General features: G+C 37.6%; 1 protein-coding gene across 1 annotated transcript in view; it reads left to right on the forward strand.

The window, feature by feature from the left end:
- LOC110048763 (RNA cytosine-C(5)-methyltransferase NSUN2-like) overlaps window positions 1-10,566 on the forward strand; it is a 45,856-nt gene extending 35,290 nt beyond the window's left edge. The window contains exons 15-22 of the mRNA XM_089298509.1: window positions 767-1,140; window positions 2,763-2,870; window positions 3,041-3,176; window positions 3,512-3,589; window positions 4,183-4,324; window positions 6,014-6,059; window positions 8,094-8,233; window positions 9,390-10,566. Coding sequence (XP_089154635.1) covers window positions 767-1,140; window positions 2,763-2,870; window positions 3,041-3,176; window positions 3,512-3,589; window positions 4,183-4,324; window positions 6,014-6,059; window positions 8,094-8,233; window positions 9,390-9,544 — 1,179 coding nt within the window. The 3' untranslated portion in view covers window positions 9,545-10,566. The remainder of the gene's footprint in view (window positions 1-766; window positions 1,141-2,762; window positions 2,871-3,040; window positions 3,177-3,511; window positions 3,590-4,182; window positions 4,325-6,013; window positions 6,060-8,093; window positions 8,234-9,389) is intronic.
- The last annotated feature ends 419 nt before the right edge of the window (window positions 10,567-10,985 follow it).

Raw genomic sequence — 10,985 nt, forward strand, 5'->3', positions numbered from 1 at the left:
TTCTTATGTCGCTTGTTGGAATTTTGTCTCGGAGGAGTTGTGTCGGCGAATTTGACCTAGTTCGATTGCAACAGAGCTACATCGTAACACCTTTGTTTATTTTAAAAAAAACTGACAATATGAAGGCAAACATCAGGAGAAAAAAAATCAATCAAAGTTTGAAAGAAGTGGTCTGTTCTAGCCATATTTCCCCCCCTAAAAACTAAACAATAATAATAAGTGAGTTCTGAGAGGGCTGTCAACGAATTTTGAAGTAGATGTCACAAATTTTAAAGTAAGTGGTAGGCTACTTTTCAAGCACTGAAGTTGATAGCTTCTCACAGGGGTCCGGGGGCGTGGTCCCTCAGGAAAGTTTGCAATTTAGACTCTTGGAAATTCCCTTCAGCATTTTCCACTCAGTATTTGGGCCTAGAGTACAATCAAACCTATGACTGTCAGAAATCCTCATTGTTATTGCACTGGTGTTTCAAATTAGCAATTGTGTTTCAAATTTGCACTATTGGTGTTACTTGAAAACTGCTCTCCCTCTAGCCAATCAGAATCAAGTATTTTTTGTAAGTTTGTCTTAAATTAAATTTTTTTCCCTGTTTATGTCTGCAATGCAGGTTAGCTGTGAACAGAACAGGTTATTGAAAGAAAGAGAATGAGATCTTTTTATAGTGTAGTGTAGTATATTTTATTTTATTGTGTTGTAGTGCAGTGCAGTGCAGCCTAGTGTAATACTTAACAAAATTACATTAACTCACTAACTGATTGCATTTAACAGCGGAGAAAAGTCGACAAGTTTGAAAAACAAGACACAGAGGTCAGCTTTATGACAGGAGGTGAGAATACTGAAATGGACAATAATCAGTGCAAATTAGAGGAAGAAAGCAAAGCAGTTGATGCATCTGCTGCAGCAAATTCAAAAGGAAATGCAACATACAAAGAGGGCACCAGCAATCCAGTGATCACAAGCAGTGCACATGTGGATGATGATGAGTGTGATGAACTAGATACAGTATACGACAGTGAGCACAATGATGAAGATGATGAAGCTACCAAGTTCCGTGCAGGCCAACAGCAGAGTGGTTCATCACCAAGTCAGAGTGCAGAGGATAATAACACCATTGGGGATAAAACAGATGAACCGCTGCAGCTGTAAGTTGTTGCAGCAGCTCAATTGTTTTACTAGTCTGTCCATGAGTCTACAATATTTATTCGTCTTTTCACTATAGTTGGTCTGGTAAAGCAGTTTTCAAAATAGTGTGGAAAACTGTAATACCAAGGGCAAGTGCCCCTGGCATACATTTATTTTTAAACAATTTCAACATTGGGGTCCCTTATTTCATGAGTTTACAGCAGATTCTTATTTAATGTCACATATTTACTAAATTTGCTATAATATTAAATCAAGCAGTGAGACCTGTTTTTCGTTTGAATGAAAATATTGAAAAAGAGTGACATTGTTTAAAGATCCATTAAAAGAGTTAAAAGTCTGTTTTATATGAGTATAACAGATCCACAAATGTTGAACATTTCCATCCAAACAATTCACTTGGCAAGTACATTGTGTCACCTTCACTTGGATAAGCTCAGCAACAACTTATTTGCAGGAACAGTTGAAACCGTACCAGCCAGCTCAGCAACTCATACAACTTGGTTAATCATTCATGCTTGGAACTCACTTGAGCCTGACGTTCTAATCACCCAGTGTTTCTGTACAAACCTTTATTAATAATACTTTTTACACCATAATAACAGGTGTAGATGTTGTTCAGTGGAGACGGTGTTTGCTCCACGTGCAGGAGGTTGTCGCCTCAATTCTCTCGGAGTTGTTTTCTTTTAATTTTCATTTATTTAGTTTTTTCTTATTAACACATGCATTTATATCCAAAAAAAAACTACCAAAAGGTAGCTTTGGCTTTCCGATGTTTGTGTTTTAAAAAAATGGAGCTTTAATTCATTCAAGAATTCGTCTAGTACTTTGATCAATTTCAAACTCAAAATATGCTATTTAGCCCACTGAACAGTATTGAATTGGTTTATCGGTGAGAGCCACCTACTTTTCATGAAATAATATGTGTGTAAGTTGTAAAGAGTAATATATGGGAAATACAGGGTTTTTTTGGAACATGACTGAACCTTGATTGTCCTTGTCTCAGGTCTGTCAAGGATGTAGCTAGAGAGAGAGCATGTGGTCAGGGTGTGGTATACGTTGTCAGTTACCCTAGCAATGAAGGATAAAAATTGAAAAAAATATATTTGTAATCTCTTAATGTTTGTAACAGTTTGACCTTTTTCAAAATTGATTTTTTTTTAAGAAATAGGTCCTTGGAATAGAATGTGTAAAATTGCATTTCAGAGCCTGTCAATTTCAAAGTTTTGTGAGTGAGCATGCCCCTAGACCTCCCTAGAGGCTTGTCCTTTTGGCACTTGAATTGGTGTCAGCTGTTTTCTTCATGAAACAAGCTCTCTAATGCCTAAATCAATGGGAACCCTGTGACGGGCTTCTAGATGTATATACCTGCAGGTAAACCTGCTATTATTCTTTTTTGTCAGAAGCTTTTATATTGTAATATTTCTTGATGGGATAATAAAGATGAAAGAACTCACAAATGGTATTAAGTCTATTTACAATGCAACTTGGGATTTGTTGTGGTTTTTGTCCCAATTGCACTTACAATTTTACTGTGGAGGTTTTAATAATTTTTAATTGTCATGTTGCATGTTTAATTTCATTGGTAGTTACTTAACTGTGATTTATTTGACTGTTATTGTAGGGTTAACATTCAACCTCCAAGGAAAAAAGCTAAAGTCGAAATGAAAGGTTTTAAAGAGGACCCATTTGTTTTTCTTAAGGAAGACGATGAACATTGGCCTGAAATAAAGTGAGTGCAATAAAAATACATTGTACAGAATTGGACAGTATGATACACCGGAGTGAGCACTTTGTAGTAATTAAGTTAATTAGGTTTTTCTCACCACACAAAAAGCAACCAATTATCTGGTTGGCACATTGCTTCTGAAATCAACATTACTCATTTTATCACTTTCAAAGGAAATTCTATGGAATTGATGACAGTTTTCCTGCTGATCAACTTCTGGTGAGATCTGTTGGTGGAAAGAAAAGGAACATCTATCTTGTGTCAAAAACAGTGAAAGATGTCATGAAATTGATTGATGACAATCATAAGGTTTGTTGCATTACACTTGGCCATGGAAATTCACTTTTACAAATTACAACACAAGCCATTCTACCAAAATTCAGTTGTAACCTTATATAGCCATCGTTATCACTACCTTGAACTGTCATGTGTCAGTAGGAGTCTTAGGTTGGCAGGCTCATGTAGACACAATTTATCTTTGGCTCTATGGATACTGAGATCGTAATAAGATTTTAATTAAGTTAATTTGATCATTAGGAGCCTGAAAAGTTTGAAACAATAGACATGTTCAATAAAACGCATGTCAAATGCATAAAGAAACAATAAGTCATCAGGATTGGATATGATTATCACTGTATTGACAGGTTATAAACACAGGGATGAAGGTCATTGCACGTGCAGAGGCTGACAATGTGGGATGCTATTTCAGGCTGATGCAGGAGGTATGCAAACAGATTGTTATAGTAGCTTTTATTCAGTATATTTAAGAAAGAAAATTTTCTTGCAACAGAAATCATTATCCAACTACAACTGTGGGAGGTGGAGATGGGGGAGGGGGTGAGTGGAAGGTGATAGTTGCTTTGAATGGTTTGTCTGGGTTCAAACCCTGACCAGGGTGGACTGGGGTGGTTTGGGAAGATTCTCTTTTTCCCACAGTGCCTTTCTCCATTCGTGAATAAATTAATTTTGCTTGCAAATGTGGTGAAATTTGATTTTGGCGGTGACCATGTCTTCAAAGAATTGCTAAGCAAATGTGATGGCATGTGTACATAGTTAATCTGAAATCACTGGGATGGTTATGTTTCATTTATTTTTAGCAAGTACATGGTAACATACCTTGTTATGTATGTTAACCGGTAAGTGCTATGTGAAGCACTTGTCAATGACATTATGCCATACATTGGTATCATGTGGATTATGTGCTTGTACATAGTACTTAACATTATTTACATGATACCAATGTATATTGCCATGTACTTGTGTTATTCCAATGATGTTTATCTCCGAATGTTTTTATTTTCTTTTAATTTGGCAGGGTATTGAAGCAATGCTACCATTCATAAGCAAGCGTAAAGTGATAATTACTCAGAAGGATGTTGTGATCCTGTTGACAAGTGACAGGCCTTTTTGTAATGAATTTTCAACTGGAACGCAGGAGCAGTTGAATAATATTGAAGGTTTGATCCTCTAATGTCTAGATAAAACACTGGTATTTCTCTGTTATCACTTGCTGCTGTGTGGGAGGGGTGATGGCGTCATGGTTAGTGCACTTGACTCTGAAGCGAGCAGTCCGGGTTTGAGCCCTGGCCGGAGACATTGCATTGTGTTCTTGGGCAAGACACTTCTAATTTCACAGTGCCTCTCTCCACCCAGGTGTATAAATGGGTACCGGCAAACTTAATACTGGGGGTAACCCTGCGATGGATAAGCATACCATCCAGGGGGGAGTAGAAATACTCCTAGTTGCTCCATGCTACTGAAACTGGGATAAGATCCGGCCTGATGAGCCACTTGACTCATATGCAGGCTTAACTTTACTACTTGCTGCTGTGGATACACTTTATCAGTGTATGCTGTTTCTGTAAAAGTCTACTGAATATGCGCTACATGTCCTACTACGATTCCAATTCAGTGCTGCAAATTGTATCAAGTGTTTTGGATACAAGGAAAGACAAATGATGGGGTGTCTAAGGGTTTATAAACATGACTATGTTTGACTAGTAATTGTAACAATGAGTAGAGAGTGCTTCTATTGCATGTTGCTAATATGCAAGCCAGTAAGGCATGCCTTGCATGCAAGCCAGGATCCCTAATTTTCTCAGGTGGCTAAAATACTTGGATCATTTTGCCTGTCAAAATATGACACATTTCTGTAAAATATACACAAATTAGAGTTAGATACAAAAATCAATGATCAATTGAAAATGGCCGTAAATGTACAACAAAAGTGATTGAGTGAAGTTGAAAGGCAGCAAACAATTCACAGGAAGATAAAAAACCAATTTAATTTTGTTCAGATATCCATATTGGTGTTCCTAGAGAAAGGGAATGTTTGCATGAGAATACGATGTGGAAAATTATACTCTTTAGAAATTCTTTCTTTTCTGATGCCACTTGGTTTATAAGAGCATAATGAACTACTCACAAATTTTTTTTGACCCACTTGCGGTGTGTTGTTCAATGCTAAGTTGACAGAGGTTTGCACCCCTCCCCCCCAAAAAAAAATACTTAAGAGCTTCATGTTTGTATGGAACCCTTATGATTTCATGTTTGCATCAGGCTACTCTTAAACTTAACACAGCCTTACCTGGCTGATCATGAAGATACTTCTCAAAACCTTTATTTCAAGTATTAGTTGCTGTATTAGAAGTATTTGATTTTGTTCACCCTTAAATTCTGCACTGCAGCAGTGCTGTTTCATTGGTTGGTAACAATTCCAGACTCTGATTTATAATTCTTTTTTGTCCAGTGTGGTGACTTTGGAGAAAATAACTTTTTACATTATGTGTTATGTATAATATTTTGGTTTAATTTTGTTTATTTACTCAAATTTTTTTAATTTCTTTATTTTTCTTATTCTCTCTTTTAAACTATATAATACTCTTAAAGTAACAGTAGCTCTCCCAGAATAGTTTTGCTAGCTGCGAGCTACTAAAGCTTACAAACTTATTATACATCAATAAAAATTACTGTCACTGTTTGCTGTTACTGTTGCTGTCGCTGTTGCTGTCACTGTCGCTGTCGCTGTCGCTGTTACAGTTAACTTCTTTGAAGACTTATAAATAATTCAGGCTATATCCCCAGACGATGCAGAGTATAAAAACTATCCAGTGTTAATACTTATCATCTTTGTTGTTTCTTTATAGAACAAGGATGTATTGTGTACATTTATGAACCCAATGGACCATACAGGTTGGTTAGTTTCCTCTTCTTTTAGAGCTGTTTTTCTTGTCGTTTTATAACTAAACACAGTGCATTAAACTTGAAGATTAAGCACTAGTCATGTGGCATTGCAGACAGTGTGGAAATGAATACATTGCTCTTTCATTCCGGTCTGATCACAAGGTTGAATGTTCAAGTTGAAACAAGTCTGTTATTTCTTGTGTCCAGAGTTGCAGTGCCCTGTTCAGCCATTACAGTACAGCGAAACAAGAGCCAGCCAAGGCTCAAGTGTAATGATTGACAGAATATTTCATCCTGACTAGTTGATCAATAGCATGCTTTACTATTACTGAAACTTCCTTACAACAGAAAACTTTCTACAATGGCCAATGAATTATGTTGCCTAGGGGACTATTGTAGAGATATTCAACTCTCTTTTTGCAATAATATTTGTTTTGTGTAACCAAAATGATGGTGTAAATATCAGTGAGACGTGCCCCCTGGTGTCTTACGAGTACAATCTCATGTCTTATCTGACAGCACAACCTAACAAATAGGATACAGCAAAGAATGTAAAGACAACTAACCCAACGTTTATCGCTAGGTTTTAACCCATCTGTTCATGATCCATCCATCCATTTTGTTCTATCATTACTTACAATATTTTCATTTACCGTACTTACTTGCAAAATTAAGGCTAGTTCAACACTTGATAGTACACTGCACAAACCAAAAAATAATTTACAAGCACACCACTAGTCTCCTCCGCGGCCGTTTTTAGGGATGTCACGCAACGCTCCCCCTCTTTGGAGCACACACACAACTAGCACTAAAAACTCATGCTGATTACAGGATTACCATTATATATCGCTAGCGCTTTTAGGATACACTACACAGAAGGAAAAAAAATACAACATGAAGAAAGTAAGAAACGCGGCACCGTAGCTTTCATTATTGGAACATTGTAACAGGCTTGACTATATACAAAGAAAAGGAAAAAACTTCACGCGTCGCAAATGCAGAGAGTGGTCTACTGAGCTTCGTATCCAGTAAGGCAGGAAAGACTTTTAAGATTGGAGTCGCTGACTGATTTTCTGCGAGATATGTGTGATATTTAGCAATAAGAAGATAATGATTTAACGCGTAAAAGCTCTTAATTAGTTTCAGGCTTGTAGCCATAAAGGATTTCAGTGTAATTAGGATTAATATTGTCAAAACGCTTCTTATTCCACCACGTTATACGTCTCTCCAAAAGGTTTCAACTAAAGGGCGTTCGAGAGACATATGAACAAGTGTTTCATTTTGGAAGAGGCAGTGTTCGCATTGTTGTTTCTTTTATGTTCATTTTATATAGAGGGAGATTTTATTATTTTATTTTAAATTAAAATTTTTTATTTGATTTCGTTATGTGTAATTTTAAACTGAAAGCTTCTCAATTCGTTTTCAACGGTGACTTTAAAAGGAAGTTCGTGGACGTCCTTGACATTTGACGCTTAATTGCTTAGACTGATTTCAACAATGGAGGAGACAAAGACTTTTCTGCTAGTATCAAACGAGCTTTTTTAGTTGAGAGGAGGGCATCACTATCAGAAAGAGACTTGAAGGGTTCACCACCCTCGCACTTTTACCTAGGATAATTTTTTGCACTTCCAAACTTTAAGAATTGCCGCATCCAATTCATAATCTTGTTGATCTAGAGAAGTGGCTGTATTAGCAATGCTGGACTGTATTCACGTACTGACGATCAAACGCGCTGATCAACCAAGTCACCAACTGTGGTGATTCAGTTATGCAAATATGGCTGATGAGGATTTCGACTTAGTAACCCCAGAGGAAAAGTTTTTACCTAATCACCAGCTAATTTTAAAGTTCTGTTAACATTCTTATTTGTTATACTAATAGGAAAAGCCAAGTTTTTTAACCACATAATCATAACTCCATGACAGATAATGCTAAATTGCGTGACTAATTTGACTCATCCAGTGAGAACAAAACCTGCCTTAATCTCAAATATGACAGTACTATGTTTCTTTCCACTGACAGTACTTTATACTTCTTTCCTAGTACTCCAGAAGATACCATTGGTTGTAGAATTGTATTCTGTGGCTGGAAAGCTAAAGTATCAACTCGAGTACAGATCAGTAAGTTTGACAAGACACACTACCAAGTTCTGTGTGGCATACCACCTGCGGAAAAAGACAAAGGTACTCACTTCTTATGGTAGAAAATCATAGGACAGACATCGTTGCATGAATCTCAACAGCTGTTACAAAGTCATTGATGCCACCTAACTAGGTTTTGTGAAGCCATTTCGTAGATGCAGCAGGTGTTTCAGCCACTCATCTCAGATTACTGTTTCCAGACTGTGCTATTTGCGTGATCATGCCCAGTTTGTTACAGCTTCACTGTGCTTTTTCCTGATCATGTCCATTCTGTGATGCTTTTGTCATACCAACAAGCCCATTCAGCTTTTTAACCAAATTTGCTCAGCAAAAATCAACCAATCACAGCACTAATTGGTCAAAGTCTGCATACCCAAATTTCTGGTCGTGATATCTTTAGCCGAAGGGTAAAACGTTGTTGTGATTGTTAACTTATCTAGTATTCAAGAAAGAAATATCTAACTACACTATAGGAATGAAAAGAAATGTTGCGTAACTAGTGCTAAGGTTTTTACTGAAAACTAGCCATGTCAGGGACACTTTTATGCCATTCACGACCGCTATTTTCTCCGTGCAAAAGTTGTATACAAAAGAACCTCAGTCAAAGGGAGTGCATATGGTGAAGACACTGGAGGTGTGAGACAGAGGAAAGATAGGATGACATTTTTCTTATCCATCCCCTCCACCCTCTCCTTCTCCCTCCCCATTTGCACTCGCCTCCATTTTTTTTTTTTTTTTTTTGTGCCGCTTTATTAAGTTCATTGATCTGAGAAAGTAGAGAGGCTGTTAACATTTTATCCTTGTTCTGGAGTGTATGTAGTTATAAAGTTTGTTGTAGGAGATCATGTAGAGGTTAATAGTGATGTTTACCGCACAAAACTTCAAATTTTGCCATCTAGCTTTACCATTTGTACACTTAATCGAGAATATTTATTTTCTCTGTGAATGGGAGATTATTTTCACTGTAAATGTGTTGGATTGATTTGAGGATCAGAGAAAACTCCTCCTAGCCAAATGTGTAAGAAATATCAAAATGGTTGGTTTTCGAGGAAATAGATAACCATGACCATGCTTAAGGATTGTGGGTAACAATAAGTAATGTACTGTCTTTGTTCCAAAGCTAACTAGTCTCTCAAGACTTCACTGGTAAATGCCAATTCCCATATAATATTTAAGGCCATATGTTGCTCATTGATAGGAAAGAAAAGACATCTGGAACCAGGAAAAGAACCAGAGTGTAGAGAAGATAATGAGGTGACTGAACCAGATGACGACCAACAACAAACGGGTTTTGTTGGTGATATTTTGGACGTGGAAGCTCCTCAAGGGTCATTTGATGTTGGATTCATCTGAACACACGCCATTGCATTTTTTGATCACAGTATCATTGCATGGAATTCAACAAAATGATCACACCTCAACTCCATCGACAACGGTGTTGCAATTGTGTTAGTACCGTGGTAATTCTTGACATGCTTGTTATTGACTTGGTAACTTGGCATTTTAAATCTTTGTCCATGTTTTAATCTGCTGGTAGCCATACCCATCATACCGGGGCAAAGATTGTGGGAGGGAGGGAGGGGAGGTGCGTGTCTCTAGAGTTGACATGTCACAGTAAATAATGCAAAGCCAGACAGATCTTCTTTGAATGTCTCCAACATCCAAAAGACTTTTTCAATATTGCTGATCCTAGCAGTACGCAGGATGATAGCTACATATTAGAACCTAGTAAATGGCCGAGTGCACCCGATTCTCAATATAGCTCAGTGGTTTGAGCACCTGACTGGCGTCTGGGAGGTCAGACTCAGGTCATACGCTTGAATCCCTTCTGGAGCTCAGATCTTTCTTTGTCCCACATTCGCGGCATGTTGAACATTTCATCTTTCACAAAGAAATTACCTTTCTCCATTCAGCTTGCATTTGTCATAATTTCAAGTATCTCAAGAAAGCCCTTGCAATGTATTGAATTTTGATGCCTCATTCTTTCGATATCATTTTTAATGGTTTTCAGTCGTTCAAGAAACCATTGCATAATTTCATGTAGAACCTATGATATCACGTGACACAATTCATGCCATACATTTGCAGACCAGGGTGATTACAGCTATGTGTAGGCTGTTATGGCTCGACCAAATCTGTAGATGTTTTAACTTGAACTTGCTTGAACACTGTTTACCTGCAATGTGGTTGTGACTCGCTACAGCCACAGGCTCAATTGGGGAAAGATTGAAACATGACGCAGTCTATAATTATCGTAAATGTAACAAAAGATAACGATCTTTTATTGAAAACGAAATTACAGTGAACTGCTCCAGAAGCATGTTTAGGTTAAAATGACCGAGACAAGCAATTTAAATAAAATTAATGAGACTGTACTTTGTTTGAGTTCTCTTTTCGACCTTTTTTCATTTTCCTTAATTTGCCTTCCCTACACAACCGAACACACTCAAAGATGATGAGGCATGGGCCCGGATTGGGCACATTAAGCCTGGTTCTCATATGCCACCAAAATACCTGGGACACCGTTACGCCGGCACGGCCTGGCACACCGTTACGGTGTGTGTGAACATCAATCGCCGAATCATAATCTATCCCAGGCTCCTAAGCATTGACCGCCGGCTTGCCAGCGAAGTTGAGCAGAGTTCAACTTCGCAGGCAGGCCGGTGGTTGTCGGCGATGAAAATGTTTTATGTGAACATCATCTGGGGGTGCAACGTACTCCAATAAGACGATTCGATCCATATTTACAAGTAAAATGGTTAAAAATTGCGCAATTCGATTTACATTCGGCAGA

This window comes from Orbicella faveolata, unplaced genomic scaffold, assembly GCF_042242905.1.
Source record: "Orbicella faveolata isolate gen_17 unplaced genomic scaffold, um_ofav_v1 contig_3, whole genome shotgun sequence".
NCBI lineage: Eukaryota > Metazoa > Cnidaria > Anthozoa > Scleractinia > Merulinidae > Orbicella > Orbicella faveolata.